At 44.1% G+C, this 17,106-nt stretch overlaps 1 protein-coding gene and 1 pseudogene across 1 annotated transcript in view; one reads left to right on the top strand and one right to left on the bottom strand.

Annotated features, from left to right (window-relative positions):
- NOP14 (NOP14 nucleolar protein) overlaps positions 1 to 16,659 on the bottom strand; it is a 34,101-nt gene extending 17,442 nt beyond the window's left edge. The window contains exons 1-8 of the mRNA XM_006152933.3: positions 16,465 to 16,659; positions 11,100 to 11,234; positions 10,472 to 10,613; positions 5,319 to 5,458; positions 4,711 to 4,845; positions 3,740 to 3,862; positions 2,778 to 2,909; positions 1,018 to 1,285 (exon numbers count right to left, since the gene is read on the bottom strand). Coding sequence (XP_006152995.1) covers positions 1,018 to 1,285; positions 2,778 to 2,909; positions 3,740 to 3,862; positions 4,711 to 4,845; positions 5,319 to 5,458; positions 10,472 to 10,613; positions 11,100 to 11,234; positions 16,465 to 16,659 — 1,270 coding nt within the window. The remainder of the gene's footprint in view (positions 1 to 1,017; positions 1,286 to 2,777; positions 2,910 to 3,739; positions 3,863 to 4,710; positions 4,846 to 5,318; positions 5,459 to 10,471; positions 10,614 to 11,099; positions 11,235 to 16,464) is intronic.
- LOC102489512 (60S ribosomal protein L23-like) lies at positions 13,527 to 14,009 on the top strand (annotated as a pseudogene).
- Positions 16,660 to 17,106: the final 447 nt, after the last annotated feature.

Raw genomic sequence — 17,106 nt, forward strand, 5'->3', positions numbered from 1 at the left:
CATGGCCAACCACAGTTCAAGTCCTGGACCTGGTGACTTGCTTTCTCACTTTCCCTTTCTCTCTATCTCTATCTGGTCAAAATTTAAAATAATAATAATAATAATAATAATAATAATGACAAATAGAATTACATAAATAAATCTTTAAAAAATGTAAGCAAAATTACTTTTTTCACTTAACAAATTAACAAGAGGTAATTAACATGTATTTTATATAAATATTTATTTTACCTCAATAATTACCACAAACACATCTAGTATTTGATTCAGCTCATCCTGAAGAGTCCACGACTTGATTGAGAAGGATTACGTGTCTGAGGCCTCATTGAGAAATAAATCTCACTTTTCCTTGATTAGGAACTGACTTAAACACCCATAACACATGGTGAGTTTTGGTGTCACAATGATGATTCTAGCACCCAGACTACTTCAGAATAGCTGGAAGGAGCCACAGTGAGCTAAGCAATGTCACTATGTGAGACTCTCACCCACTGAAGGTCACACCCATGGAGGCCAGCCTCTCCTAGCTTAACCTCTCCGGAAATAACCCTCAGTCACAGGACAATTCAGGATTACTTACGAGAACTAGAAAATTTCTTGCTATGTATCAGACAAAACAACATGTTACATTCTGTAGATCTAATGAGGCCGAAAAAGAAGGCCCAGGTTCAATGGAGGAAGCCAACTCACAGATAACTCATTGATTTCCCCAGCTTTGCCCTACCTGTCCATCACAAATGGTTGACTACTGAAAGGACCAGGAAGACACCATTATGGAAAGCCGTGTTTTGTTTATTCTGGGTACTGGTCCACGAAGCTGGACAGTCACTCAACCAAGGCCAACATTCGTGTCAGGCCTTGGATCAGTAGACAGGACATGAGAAGGCTGAACAAGTCTGACCACATAGCACAGAAATGAATGACAACAAGCCTACAAGTGCTTCCTTGGTTCCCATTCCATAAATGAACCCCAGGGAGAGATACCATGGGTACATCCCAAAACAACTGTTCAGCTACCTGCAAATGTATAGGGAAGCTCAGTTCTGGCAGCTTTTCGATCACTTCGACATCTTTTCCCATGAGTCTGATGCTGCTCTTTCTCTGGCTCATTTTCTTCCTCACTCTCTACATTAGATTCCAGATCCGAGTGGCTATCTGGGCCATCGCTCTCCTCTGGGTCCTCCTCCCCACTTGAATCTTCACCCTCTTCCTCCTCGTTTTCATTGTCACTGGCTTCCCTGCTTTGCTCTTCCTGGACATCTTCCTCAACATTCATCTTTCCATCCTAGGGAGAGAATACAAAAACCGTCACTATACAGGGCAGAAACAATAGCGGGAACATCCTACAACTCTACCAAATATCAGTGCTTTCTTACCCATGTGCAAGGAACACAAACCTTAGTACCCCATTTGTCACTAGCACTGGGTCTCCCTGACTAACACTTTCTGCTTAAAACACCTGACCTGTTTTTTTTAACTTGAGCAGTGACTGATACACTCTAAGAGAAAAACAGGATACAGACCTTACAAAATTCCTGAATTAAAAATTCATAACTTGGTATTGGCGTAATGGTTACATCACTGGACTTGCATGTAGCTGACCATTGTTCTAGTCCTAGACCTGGCAGCTTAAAACTCATACTGGGTGTGTGTGCATATGTGCCCAAAATCCCAAGAAGGGAATGGAGGAGAAGGGACTGTGGTATGGCCATCCCCCCTGAGAGGTGATATCTCACTTTCTATCTCTCTGTCTCTCTGGTGAGCACACGGGCCGTATAGCACAAAACAAAAACAAAAACAAAAAAAACTCTAATCTTTAGTTACCTCCTTTAATATTACGCTGGAGTCCTCCAGATAATCATACAGTTAAGTACTGATGGGGAAAGGGAGCATTATTGTTATAGTCTTCTTTATAAAGTATTTTTTTAAGAATTATTTAACTTTCATCAGGTCTGGGACGCGAACCACGGTCAACTATACATGGGAGTCCAGCAACATAGCCATTACGCTAACTGCTAGTTCCCTATTTATTTATTTATTTTAATTTGACCAGAGAGAAAGAGGAAAAGTGAGAAAGACACACAGAGAGACAAATAAAGGGAAGCCGCCAGGTCCAGGATTCAAACTGTGGTTGGCCATGTGGGAGTCGAGCGCCCCTAACCACCACAACACCTGCCAACCCCTTCTTTATAAAGTTTTGATATCTGACATACTATAACACCCACCTAAAGAACTTTAGAGAGACTCAGCTTCTAGCACAACGGCTAAATGCTGTGCATAGAAAGCCAGATCCCATATGGCCACCTGTAGTTCGAATCCTGGTCCCTACAGCTTGAGAAACTCGCCAGGTGTGGGTATACCCAAAATCTTGACAGGATGAAGAAATGGAAAAAGGATTAAAGTGTGCCCACACCCCACTGTGGGTGCTTTCTCTTTTGCGCTCTAGTGCCCACTGGCAATTAAAGAAACAAAACTTTAGAGAAACTGTTGAAAAATATTTAACTTTTCCATCTGTGATAAACCCCTTAAACAAATACCAGAATATTTGTTTTTTAATTAAAAGAAAAAAGAAAGAAAGAAAATGGGTCAGTTGCAATGGCTCGGCACTGACGCAACAATCCATAATGCTGAAGCCACATGGGAAGGCTCTGAGTTTGCATTCTGAGATCTCCCTGTACATGCCAGGCACGTGCACGCCTGAGTCGGATGGACAGAAAGGAAGGAAGGAAGGACGGAAGAAAGGACAGATGGAAGACCAATGAAGCCAAACATCTTACTTTGTAAGAAAGCAAACGCCTATCATCTTTATCTAGTACGAAGCCGTCATTTAAATCATCTGCTGACATATGTTTGGGTTTCTTAGCATTTTCATCCTCATCCTTTCCAAGCATTCTTCGAAGTCTTTCAGCCTGAGAAGGAAAAAAAAAAAAGGAAGTCAGATGGTGTGCTCATCTAACACGTGCAAAGGAGCCACGCTGTCCTGCTCCTGGACAGCCAGGCGGAATGGACAGCCAGGCGGAATCCACAGCCCATGGTCACTTTAGCAATGTCACTGGTGGGTGTGTCCCGCCTGCTTTCTGCCTGCAGTCTTCAGTCAAACACAACAATGCTTGGTAAGCTCACATGGAAAAGTTTCTTATTTAGCAAAATAAATTGTTAAAACTTTGTGGCAGAAATACTTTCTAGTCACAAGGAAGGAATATCTGTTACTGTGAGGTCTTGGTAGTAAAATTCTGTTGCCCAACCCTGATCACAACTCATCACTGACTGTTCCAAGAAGAAGATACACTCAAATAAACCACTCTACTGTCATCATTATTTGAAAATATACAGGATATGGGAAGAGGCTTATGATGTGGCTCTGCTAAAAAGGCCAGCTATAGAATAGTAAATCACTATTTCACTTTTGTTTAAATTCAATGAAAACTTTTTAAAAGATGAAAAGAGGTTTAGAAGGCAATTGTAAACACTATATTGCTGGCAGTTGTAGGGCAGAAGGAATGTATACTTGAGTATTATCAGAATTTTATTCCTTGTTTTTGCTTTTATAATCAAAAATTAAAGATATAGTTGGATAAATACAAACTGTAAACAGGCTAAAAAGATTCCATTGATAAAGCAGTGTATCTCCAGCCCATTTTTCCAGCAGAAAGAGCTGAAAACGAAAGGCAGCAATGGTGTCACAACAGAGAACCATGGCTGCTGCTGCGGCCTTCATTAGTTGCCCGTCACCACATACCTCCAGTCTCCTGAGCCGCTCCTGCTCCTCCTTTGCCAGTTCCGCTTCCGTTTTCATCCTGTTGGAGGGCTGGGCCTTCATTTCAAAGCCAAGCTCCCGCACCATCATGTCATATGCATCCGGCTGAAGTGGAAAGAAGATATTTTTAATTTTTAATATACACATGTGTGTGTATTTCTCTTTTTAAACAAACAAAAAAAGGAATCTGTGTAGCTGGCTTCCTGGAGCATTGCAGTAATGGCTGGATACCATTAGCTAAAATACATCAAAGTCTCTTCTTCTAGAAAGATAGCTACTGTCATCAGTCTTGAAGTGGGAAAAGTCAGTGGGCACTTTGGTCCTATATCTGCTTTAACAAAAATAAACACTGCTCATCTAAACATTAAGCCCGTTCATGGAAAATTAGGTAAAGTAACAACAATAATAAGAGTGACTCACAAAGATGCACCCATGACCTCAAGACAATGTAATCTGGTGAAATCCTAGACTTTCCCTAGAATGCAGCTATTCAAATAAATACAGCACTTTCTAATAATTTAGACTACAAAAGATGTGGCAGGAAACAAATACTGGTTAGAGGGAAAAAATAAATAAATGTATATTAAACGTATATATATCGACATACAAGTGTGTAACGTGACAGTTCAAATGCCTATCCCAGTCTCCACCCTAAGTATTTCTCACATTGAGAAACAACCACTTTTTTCATTTATCTGGAGTGGAGACTAAGGTAATCCTGAGCCTACTTCTAACCCAACAAAACACATACTAGAAATTTCTATATGAATGTTTAATAGGCAGCTAGCTGATGACTCCTGCTCCTGTCTAAGCACTGAACTCAGGAGCAGAAATCACTTCAGTTTGCCCCATTCACCAGGAAGGAGGAGGTGTTCCAGCAATGGCCTTTTCTCCATGGAAAATGAGGTCAACAGATCGAAGGTCAGGATTTGCTTTGATCATCTGATTCCCACCTTGGGTTTCTCCTTTTTCTCTTTGTTCTCTGACTTGGGGATTCTGTGTGACAGCAGAGTCTGAATTTCTCTCCAGTCTTGGTCTAGCTTCTCTGTGAGCTCAAGGGCATCTTCTCGTTGGGCTTGTCTCTCCCTCTGGGAAAAAAAAACAAGCGACATACATTATACTCCGTTACAAGACTCCAACTGGGCAGCCTGATGTCAGTGCCAAGGACACCAAATGTGCCAATGGAAAAGAAGAGACCAGGCAAAATCACTGTCTTCAACCAAACAAGATTTCATCAAATAGGAATAATCTCTGCTATCAACTGTTCATCTCGGTACTCTCAATGGTTCACTGCAAGGTCATAAAAAATAGTCATGTTTGGCAAATCCCAATTTTGTCAAGTCCTAAAACCAGTAACAACAACCAAAAAAAAAAAAAAAAATCAGAGGTAAATGCTCAATGAGATTCAAAACATTCCTATTCAAAATGAATGCTTTCATTAAATTTGTATAAAATATTAAACATAGCCTAAAATGTACGGAGAAGAAACTCGAACATATTTGAGTGAGGTGTGTGTCTCATGATGGAGTTAACGCATTAGTTAGAATACTAATAAACCCACCTTCTCTTGTTTTGTTTTTGCAATGAGCTCTTCAATCAGTTCTTTCCGTGACTTCGGTTTCTCCCCCTCTTCTCCTTCCCCTTGAGAGGTCTTATGAAGGAGCCCGCCGCCACCTCCAAAGTGGGCAGCAGTCAGCTCAGCTGGGGAAGAAAGCAGAAACAACACAATGAAGCTCAGGTCCTGGCTCAGGAAGCATTTTTTTGGGGGGGTGGGGGGATATTTTCACTATAGGGTGCGTGCGCTCGCCAGACAGAGACATTGGAGACAGAAACCGAGAAATCACCCCCCAGGGGGGATGATCACGCCGCAATCCCTTCTCCTCCATTCTCCTCTCGGGATCTTGGGCACGCACGCACACGCACCTGGCGTGAGTTTTAAGCCACCAGGTCCGGGACTTGAACCGTGGTCAACTACGTGGGAATCCAGCGACATAGCCATTACGCTAACTGCTGGTTCCCAGGAAGCATTTTTTGTAATAGTCTGGCAACCTTCCCCCAAGTGCAGTCTTGAGAAATTCCACATTCGTGAAAAAATTCTCACACACAGCAGCTGGCATGAGACCACAGGCACATGGGCACTTAAGAAATACCCAAGGTTGGGTACCAGCAGGTGGTGTGGAGGGTAAGGTACTGGACACTCCCACATGGCTGACCACAGTTTGAGTCCTGGACCTGGCGGCTTGCTTTCTCTCTCTCTCTCTGGTCAAATTTAAAAAATAAATTGAGTGAATAAATAAAAATTAGATAAAAGTAATTCTTTAAGAAAAAAAAAAAGAAATACCCAAGGTGGGCCACTCCAAGGAAATTTAGACCCGTTAAACCACTAACTGGCCATAATCTAAGTGACCAGAAACATAAAACACCTATTTTTTGCTGTGTTCATTTTGCGGAAGATCAGGAAAATAAGCTGGAACCAGAGCCTCGGTAGGGAGAAGAGAGCTGGCATGGCAAGTCCCACCACTCACAACTCCTTGGGTCAGGCTTTCAGATTTAAAGACCCCGAATTCATGGTAGGAATCAGTAATAAGTCACTGACCATCTACTTGCCCCTTTCACCAGGCCAGAAGAAAAATGAACTACTGTGATAATTGTTACATTTGGAATGGAAAGAAGCCTTAAATAATCCAATTTCTTAGAGAAGAAAACAGATGTACTTTGAGAGAGAGTTCTGCTATAGGGTGCATGTACTTGCCAGAGAGACAGAGACAGAAAGTGAGACGTCACCGCCCACACATACAGGGGGCATGGCAACACTGCAATCCCTTCTCCTCTCAGGATTTTGGGCACACACGCACACAAAACTGGCCTGAGTTTCAATCCACTGGGTCTGGGACTCAAACCATAGTCAACTACATGGGAGTCCAGTGATGTAACCATTATGCCATCTGCTGGTCCTGTTTATGTATTTTGAAATCTAATCTCTCTCTCTCTCTACACACACACACACACACACACACAATCCCCCCTCCCCTAGGTTTTTGGCATATTTTGAGAGAGAGAGAGTGAGAGGGAAACTCACTAGGGAAACACCTTTTCCTCCACTCTCATTCTGGGATTTTGGGCATGCCCAAGTGCCAGGTATGATTTTCAAGTTGCCAGATCTGGGATTTGAACTGCAGTTGGCCATGTAGGAGTCCAGCACCTTAACCACCACACCACCTGTTGGTCCCCCCAGAACAGTATATTTTATAGTACATTAGATATCTGTATCCGTATTGTGAAAACACACACAATGGCTTCAGTTTAGCAGGCAGGCCAACTGAAATTTGAAGCCCAGCTCTACCTGGACATGCAGGCTTGCCCTCAGCCTCAGTTTCTCCTGCTATAAAGTGAGGCAATATCCATTTCACAGGGTTGATTTCCCCCCCGAAGGGTACATGCGCTTCCTGAAGGGACAGAGGGAAATACAGAAGGAGTGACATAGATGGGCCAGCCAGTTACATAGTGGTTGAGGTGGCTGGATCTCACATGGCCAACTGTGCTGTCCCAGTCCCAGACCTGGCAGCCTGAAAACATATCAGGTGTGTGTGTGCGTGCATGCCCAAATCCTAATAGGAAAATGGAGGATAAGGGACTGCAATGTGGCCACCCTCTTGGTGATGATTTCTCACTTTCCCTCTCTGTCTTTCTCTTTCTGGTGAGTACATGCACTGTACAGCAATGAAAAAGAAGTGGGCGAGGGGTTGGGGGGCAACAAAGCATTCCTGATGGAGCACAGTCATGCCAGTCTTTCTCCTCTGTTTCTTTCCTTTGGGATTTTGGGCACACATATATGCCCAGCATGTTTCTCAAGCTGCAGGTCTAGGACTCAAACCATGTGGTCAGACATATGGGATCAAGCTACTTTAACCATGCTATGAGCTGGCCCTCATAGGGTTTGTTTTTGTTTTTTTTTTAAGAGTTTTTTTTGCCAAAGGGCGAGTGCGCTCGCCAGACAGACAGAAAGCGAAAAATCACCCCCCAGAGGGGATGGCCACGCTTTAATCCCTTCTCCTCCATTCTCCTCTCAGGATCTTGGGCACGCACACGCGCCTGGCGTGAGTTTTAAAGCCACCGGGTCTGGGATGTGAACTGCAGTCGAATACATGGGAGTCCAGCGATATAGCCATCACACTAACTGCTGGTCCCTTGTTTTTGTTTTTTTTTTCCCCCTAAAGTAGAGGTTTTTGCCTTAGGGAGTGTGCACTTGCCAGAGATAGTGAGAGAGACGGTGAGAGGAAAAGCGAGAAATCACTCCCCAGGGGGATGGCCAATCCACAATCCTTTCTCCTCCATTCTCCTCCCAGGAGCTTAGGCACGCATGCACATACACCTGTTGTGAGTTTCAAGTTACCAGGTCTGGGACTTGAACCGTGGTCGGTCATGTGGGAGTCCAGCGACATAACTACTACTCCATCTACTGACTCCCACAGGGTTGATTTTTTTTTTTTCCCCTGGGGAGGTTTTTGCTATAGGGTGAGTGCGCTCGCCAGACAGACAGAGACAGAGAGACAGAAAGCGAGAAATCACCCCCCATGGGGGATGACCATGCCGCAATCCCTTCTCCTCCATTCTCCTCTCGGGATCCTAGGCACGCACACACACGTGCCCGGCGTGAGTTTAAGCCACCGGGTCCGGAACTCGAACCGCGGTCGACTACGTGGGAGTCCAGCGACATAGCCATTACACTAACTGCTGGTTCCCCACAGGGTTGATTTTTAAGATGAAATTTTCCTAGTCTAAAAGAACATACTATGTCACACAGTTAAACAAAATAGAATTTGTTATCTCATGACTAATCTAAATACATTCATTTTCAAAATTTAAGAGGCTTTTCATTTGTAAATTACCTGGGTTTTGGTAAGCTCATAATCAAAATCAAAAGATGATTGGAAATTGTGAATGATTCATTGAATTCCTAAGACCCGTTACTTGGAAGGCACAGAATCCTACTTCTCTAGTCTCCTGAGCATCCTGGAGTCTCACACTAGCAAGGACAATGCTGCTCACTAGACATGAATGAAGGCAGTTACTTAGCCACAGTGAATTACCATTCCCCAAGTGAATGCGTTTTACAGTTAAGGATGAACACAAAATCTTGGACAATGGAAAGCACAAAGAGAAAGGCACAGAAGATAAAACTACTGGCCATTCCCTTTTCTGACCCAGGCAGAATAGTGGGCTCTACACCAGATGTTCCCTTAATCCCTAAGCCTTTTGCCTTCTGAATTATCCAAACATCAAAGGGCAGTTTTAGCTCAGTGCAGCTTTATTCTGAAGTACTAAAAAACAGTACATACTCTCATTTATATATATGTGTGTATATATATATATGTATATATATTAGAATTATTTAACTATATCCATCATCATTATTTTTAAATTTGACCAGAGAGAGAGAAAGAGAAAAGGAGAAAGCAAGCTGCCAGGTCTGGGACTTGAACCATGATTGGCCATGTGGATATCCAGCGCCCTTAACAACCACACCACCTGTTGGCGCCCATACTCTTATTTATAAGGAATACAACCTCACTAATGACATGACTGTAATTTTATAAGCAGGGCACAAGATTATCACACTTGAACTAAACCCTAAACTCAGTTCACTTATATATTAAGGTTAATGAAGGCTAAGATTGAATGTGCTTCATGCTATTACCTACAAATATGAAGCTCTATAATATTTCCTTCACAAAACTGCCATCGTCGGTTCCATACTAAGTAAGGACTAAAAGAAACACATAAACACACTGGAACAAACAATAGGCCAGAATTTATATAACAGTGCATAGCAAAGGAATGCAGTTTAGTGTAAAAAAGCTATCTAAGGAGTAATGAGGTGGGTTTTACGTATAGCTCTGACTTTCGAGTTGGTCAAATCACCTCATTTCTCTGAGTTCACAGGTAAAATTATTATGATATTCAAATAAGACAATGAATATTGAAGTGCTTTCTCAGCCATAAATCTATATACTTCTTTCTTTTTCTTTTTTGCCATAGGGCACGTGTGCTTGCCAGAGAGAGACAATGAGAGGGAAAGTGAGAAATCCACCCACTAAGGGACATGGCCATGCCACAATCTCTTGTCCTCTATTCTCCTCTCAGGATTTTGGGCACGTACACACATGCGCCCAGAGTGATTTAAGCCATTGAACTCTAATGAGGTTGGCCATATGGGAGTCCAGCACGTTAAACACTATGCCATCTGCTGGCCCTCTATATACCATCTTAAAGTTCTAAAATTTAAGAATAAAAAAAAGAAAAGTCACATGTGGAATTTAAGAGGTCAAAAATCAGGGAAACTTGGGACCAGCAGTTAGCATAATAGCTATGTCGCTGAACTCCCATGTAGCCGACAGCGGTTCAAGTCCCAGACCTGGTGGCTTAAACTCATGCCGGGCGCGTGTGGTGTGTGCCCAAGATCCCAAGAGGAGAATGGAGGAGAAGGGATTGTGGCGTGACCATCCCCCCTGGGGAGTGACTTCTTACTTTCTATCTCTCTGTCTGTCTCTGTCTTTCTGGCAAGCGCATGTACCCTATAGCAAAAACCTCTCAAAAAAAAAAAAATCAGGGAAACTTCCTTGCGACAGCTTTTGCTAGGTTTCCAAGAAGAGCAAGGGAAAGCCGAACAGTGACTAGTCCACAGACTCCTGGGGTGGCACCCTCTAGCCTTACCAGACAGGGTTCCTCGTTCTTCAGTGTCACTATCACTATCCACAATGTCATTATGCTTTTCAATGTCTGCCAAAGACTGGCCATAATGAGTTAATTCTTCATCTTCATTTAGGTTGTAGATATTTTTTTTCTCATGATGTCGCTGATAGAAAGAGGAAAAAAAATCAATTTCCTAAAATTACCATATGCCTTTCATAGCAACAACAAAAAATTATTTTTCCATTATATGTGAAACGTGACAGTACAGCCTAAGCAGTCTTAAGATTATTCTGGGTCATTTGAGGAACGATTCAGAGAAAGGCAGAACTCATAGATGGGAACTCTTAAATAATTCAATGGCTGGGCTAAAGTTCTTTGGTCCACTCTCTACTCAGAAGAGCTGACAGCAGCAGTTTAGTTAAGAACTTCAGTACTCATCGCTTTCATTTACTCCCAGATACCTATCCATGTAACTATCTTTGCAGAAGGCCGCTTCACCTTTGGCCTAGCTAAACCAGGTCCAGGATCTAAAACCTATCCCTTGTACTTAGTGGGTAGGTGCCCAGGAAGCTACTGATAAACCCTTCTTCTTTAGGCTTGATTTCTATATGTAATGTACAGCAAAGACCTCCTGCATTTTCCCCCATACCTGTTGTTCTAGAGCAAACCTCTTCATCATCTTTTCCTCTGGGCTTATGTTGGTATTGTATTCCCCAAAGCGTTTATCTTTAAACACATTAGACTTATCCCTTTCTTTGTACTCCTTCAGTAAAGTCTGGGTACGCTGAAAAAGAGATCATAAAACAATCTCACAAAGTATTCTTACTAAAACTGCTTGCAGTTTTCACAAATGGGGACATCAGAATGGTATGGATTTTAAAGTTCAAAGCTAACACACTGTGATGTCAAAGTTCAGACACCATCTGCTTTCACTCATGATATCAACCTAAGAGAAGTGGTGAAGCAGGGGGCGGATCCATGGCCTAGTAGTAAGAGAGCCGGATTCCGCAAAGCCAACCACAAGGTTTGAATCCTGGCCCGAGCAACCTGAAAAACACTCTGGTGCATGTATGCGTATGCTCAAACTGATAGGGTGGAGAAATGGAGAAGGGACTGCTAAGTGTCCACATCACACTGGGGGGTGTTTGCTCTCTCTCTGATGAACATATACGTGCTCTGGCAAAGAGAGAGCGAGAGAGATGCTGAGGCAAGAAAATAAAGCAAAGAGCTTATTTGGGCCAGGATTAGGATGACTCCCCAGATCCACCACATCTAAACTTCTCTGAATAATGTGTGCTGGAATCTTAAGAGATTTCAGGACAATTTTAAAGGCAAATGTCACACACTGTATGTAGCAGGGGAGGAGCACAGACCCTTTACAACAGTGAGTAGCTAAATTCTAAAAGGGTAGCAGGATGACCTCACGACTACCTGGAGTCACTTTACTTTATCTTTTATTTATTTTTTACTTTTTGGAGAGGTTTTTGCTACAGGGTGTGTGCACTCACCAAAAGACAGAGAGAGACAGAGAGACAGACAGAAAGCAAGAAATCACCCCCCAGGGGGGATGGCCACGCCACAATCCCTTCTCCTCCATTCTCCTCTCGGGATCTTGAGCATGCACAAACATGCACCGGGAGTGAATTTAAGCCACCGGGTCTGGGACTTAAACTGTGGTTGACTACATCGGAGTCCAGCGACATAGCCATTACGCCAACTGCTGGTTCCCACTTTACTTAATCTTAATGCATGGAGAAAGAGGTTTATTTCTTACTAAAGTATTCCTAGGAAATGTATAGTTGTGCCTTTGGGTGTGATACAGATCATAAAGAAGTTTACTAAGTAGGGGTCATAGTTCAGACACTTCAGACCATCAAGAGAAGCAACAGTTTAAATACAAAATTCAACAATAGCAAGTATCAGATAATTTGGTATTTTCCCAGCAGCAACAATGAACTAATTCAAAATTATTCAAAGTTAGCTGTCCTTGAGATTGAATTCCCTAAGGCAGGGGAAGGATAGAGGGGGGATGAGGAATGACTATGACTTTTGTAGGAATTTGCGCCTTTTGTAGAAATTCTTATATTTGAGAACCGATTGCTATTTAACGGGAGTTTACAGCAATCAGCAATGTAAGAAACAGGTACAGGGCAGAATCTTTTCAAATGAAAGGCCCTGAGAATAAGGGCCAGCAGGTGGCATGGTGGTTGCAGTGCTGGATTCCCACAAACGACCATGGTTCAAGTACTGAACCTGGCAGCTTGAAAACCGTAACAGATCAACAGATAATCAGATCAACAGATAATCAGATCAACATATAGGGACCAGTACATGGTGAAATGGTTACATCACTGGATTCCCATGTAGCCTACAGTGGTTCGAGTCCCAGACCTGGTGGCTTAAAAATCACACTAGGCACTTATGTATGCATGCCCAAAATCAGGAGAGGATAATAGAAGACAAGGGATTGTGGCATGATCACCTCCCCAGGGTTGATTTCTCGCTTTCCATCTCTCTGTCTCTTCAGAGACTGTTGGTGCCCTATGGCAAAAATCTCTCTTTAAAAGAAGAATCGGATTTCTACCACCGAAGACCCTTTGACCAGACTTCACCCTTTTGCTCCCCAGTCTAGCCAGTAGCCAGACTGAACTCCAAAAACTAGAAAAAAAAAAAAATGTATAATCCGTCAGATGGTACTGAGGTAGCCTTTTAGGGACTTTCAGGAGTAAGGAAGGTCTTTTTGGATAAACTGAATTTAGAAGTGAAGCAAGGACAATAGGTGGCAGACTGTCCGGGGGTCTGAGAATGCCAAACCAGGAAGCTGAATAATAACATTTAGAGAAAACTTACTAGGTACTAAATACCTAGTAAAGGGAGAGTGTACATTATTATCCTCTCTTTGGAAATGAGAAAATGAAGGGGCCGGCAGTGGTGGTTAAGGTGTTGAACTTCCCACATGCACGACTGCAGTTCAAGTCACAGACCTGATGGCTTGCTTACTCATTTGCCCTTTATCTCTCTTTGTCTCTCTCTGGTCAAATAAAAAATAATAAAAATACTTTTTCCAGCATTCAAGATGTCGAAGCAAGGACGTGGTGGGTCCTCCGGGTCAAAGTTCCAGATTTCCCTGGATCTTCCAATAGGCGCCGTGATCAACTGTGCTGAAAACACAGGAGCTAAAAATCTATATATCATCTCTGTGAAGGGGATCAAGGGACGGCTGAGAGTGTGTACAGTGGGCAAGACGAGCTTATGACTGATGTCAATAAGAGAGTCCTGCATTGCACAGGCTTCCTGCTGCTGGCGTGGGTGATGTGGTGATGGCCACGGTCAAGAAAGGCAAGCCAGAGCTCAGGAAGAAAGGGCATCCAGCAGTGGTAATTCGACAACGAAAGTTATACCGGAAGAAAGATGGCGTATTTCTTTACTATGAAGATAATGCAGGGGTCATAGTAAACAATAAGGTGAAAAGAAAGGTTCTGCCATCGCAGGACCAGTGGCAAAGGAGTGCGCAGACTTGTGGCCCAGGATTGCATCTAGTGCTGGCAGCCCCGCATGATTCTCCAGTGTGTGTTTATAAAAAAAAAATAACAACCCAAAACATTAAAAACTATTTGCTTCCCCCCCCAAACAAAACAAAACAAACAAAATAAATAAATAATTCTTTTTAAAAAAAAGAAATGCGAAAATGAGTTTTAAGAGGCAAAGAAAAAAGTATGTATTCTATTGGGTCGTTGGGAGAGTCATAACACATTTTGCATATTTAAACAGAAAAATATGTCATGATTTTTCTGACGACCTAATAGTAGACTTACTATCCTATTCCCCCATGCCCACTGGGTCACCCAGGTGCTGGGCTGTGCAATGCAGGACTCTCTTATTGACATCAGTCATAAGCTCGTCTTGCCCACTGTACACACTCTCAGCTCCTTGCAGTAAGGATGACAGGTGGTTCAATGCACAGATCACCTGAATTGAACACTGTGAGACAATACACATTACAAACTTTGGAAGGCAGGGGCCAAGTCTTAACTTGTTTTCCCAGTAGCTAGAATAGAATAGAGCTTAAACATAAGCGCTAGAGACCAACAGTTAGAGTAATAGCTATGTCTCTGGACTCCCATGTAGTCGACCACGGTTCGCATCCCCGGACCCGGTGGCTTAAAACTCATGCTGGGCACATGTGCGTGCGTGCCCAAGATCCCGAGAGGAGAATGGAGAAGGGATTGCGGCGTGGCCATCCCCCCTGGGGGGGTTATTTCTCGCTTTCTGTCTCTCTGTCTCTCTCTGTCTGGCGAGCGCACGCATCCTATAGCAAAAACCTCTCCAAAATAAATAAATAAATAAATAAGAGCATAGTGTAGCATAAAGGCTTTGTCAACACAGAAACCTCAATTCAAGCTCCAGCTCTTAACCAGTTATCTGACTTTAGAAAATTTACTTGCCCTTTCTGTGCCTTAGTTTTGCAACCAACCTACTAACAATGTTAAAGTAACAATAAGCTTTTTTATTTATTTTTATTTTTAGGTACTTGCTTTAGGGTGTGTGTGTTCCCCAAAGAGAGACAAAGAAAAAGTGAGAAATCACTTTCCCCTGGGAGATGGCCATTCTGCAATCCCTTCTACTCTATTCTCAGGATTTTAGGCATGCACGCGTATGCTCCCAGTGTGATTTTTAAGCCACCAGGTCCAAGACTTGACTGGAACTGTGTTTGGCCATGTGGAAGTTCTATGCCATAACCACTACACCACCTGCTGGCCCCACCCAGTACTTTTTTTTTTTTTTTTTAGAGGTTTTTGCCTTAGGGTATGAGTGGTGCTGGCTGAAGAGAAAGAGACAGTGAGAGGGAAAGTGAGAAATCACCTGGGGGAGGGGGGATGGCCAAGCCACAATCCCTTCTCCATTCTCTTCCCGGCATCTTGGGCATGCATGCACATGCACCTGGTGTAAGTTTCAAGCCACAGGGATGGACTCAAACTGCGGTTGGCCAAGTAAGAGTCCAGCGATGTAACCACTAAGCCATCTGCATTGTTTTTTTTAAAAGAACAATGAACACATCTCAGAAGTTACATATATAATAGAATGTCATTTGTTGAAGTGAATGACATTTGGACTTTGAGAGGAAGGGAAACAACTTTAGAAGGAAGATACAGAATACTGTGGTACAGGACCATAAGCTTGGAAAGACAGAAGCTATGAGCTGCCCCAGACGGTAGTACTTCAGTTACCTTTCAAGGAACAAGGAAGGTCATGAGCTTCAGGGAACAGACACACTTCTTTTTTAAAAAAAAAATAATTATTTAATTTAATTAATTTATTATTATTACGTTTTAAATTTGCTATAAACCATGTGTGCTCACCAGAGAGAGACAGACAGACAGACAGAGAGAGAGGTAAAGTGAAAGAGCAAGCCAACCCAAGTCTTGAACTGCAATCACCTATATGGGAGTCCAGTGCCTTCACCATGCCACCTGCTGGCCCTGACACAAGTTTTTCAAATATCTATGCAGCATCCTATATAATAGCATCCTATATAATAACTCCCATCCATGGTCCCTAAACCTGCAGAGCCAAAAGTCTAAATCCCAATAGAAAGGATTAGAACAAGTTCTCAGGCAGCTCAAAGTTAGCTGAGGATACATTCTTGCACAGAAAAACACATCATGACTTTTCCGACGACCCCCCTTAACTTAGAGGCAGTTGGAACAAGAGTCACCAAAACACAGACACTGGTGCACAGGGGCTCGAGGAGGAACAGTTTTCCAGCCCACGCAAAAGCGAAGGCATGAAGATCAAAACCGTGCTATCACTATCACGCTCTCCACTTGACAGGCGACGAAACTGAGGCACAGAGAAGTCCACAGCTGGCCAAGGTCTCGCGGTTGGCCAGAACGTGCCCAAATGCTGACAAGTCAGCGCCACCCTCAAGTACCAAAGACAGGGGCGCGCGGCGGCCAGGTCGGGGGCAGGCGGAGCCGCGGAGCCCCTGAGCCCCGGGCGCTTGGCCCGCTTACCTTCCTAATAGCTCGCGCGCGGGACACTCCGGGTAGCCCCACGTCGTGGCGTGTTTTCCGGCCCAGGATCTGGAACTTCTGCCTGTTGACTTTCACTTCAAACGGGTTGGGACGGGCCTTGGCTGAGCCGCCTCGCGCTCCCGCCAGCGCCTCGGCGGCTTTCCTGCGCATCCCAGCCGACTTGGCCTTCCCCATGCTGGACGCTCCGCCGCAACACAAGGGGCGAGTTCCTCCCCAGGGTCGTAAGCCCGGAGGACAGACGCCTTGCTCAGGCGACCCCGGCGGCCGAAAGCAGCCTACTACGGAGCGCTTTAACTCAGGAGACACGCGCTGGGAAGTCTCGAGGCGGCTACGATAGCTCCCTGAACATCGCGAGAGGTAGGCACTTCCGGAAACGTACTAACTCGCTCCGACTCAGTTATGCTCCTATAGGCTGAGACTACAACTCCCAGAGGGCTACGCGCGACATCCGGCGCAGGGCATTCTGGGGGCTGTAGTGCCGCGTGAAGCGTCGCAGCCGCCGGGGGGCACAGCGGCGTGGGGAGAGCTCGGGCTCCCTCTCCTGGGAAGCCGTTAGGTGGGTCTAGCCGCTGTAAGCAGCCCGCGGCGGGGGGGGGGGGGGGTGGCGGCCGCCGCCGGGGG

This window comes from Tupaia chinensis, unplaced genomic scaffold (assembly GCF_000334495.1).
Source record: "Tupaia chinensis unplaced genomic scaffold, TupChi_1.0 Scaffold000360_1, whole genome shotgun sequence".
Taxonomy (NCBI): domain Eukaryota; kingdom Metazoa; phylum Chordata; class Mammalia; order Scandentia; family Tupaiidae; genus Tupaia; species Tupaia belangeri.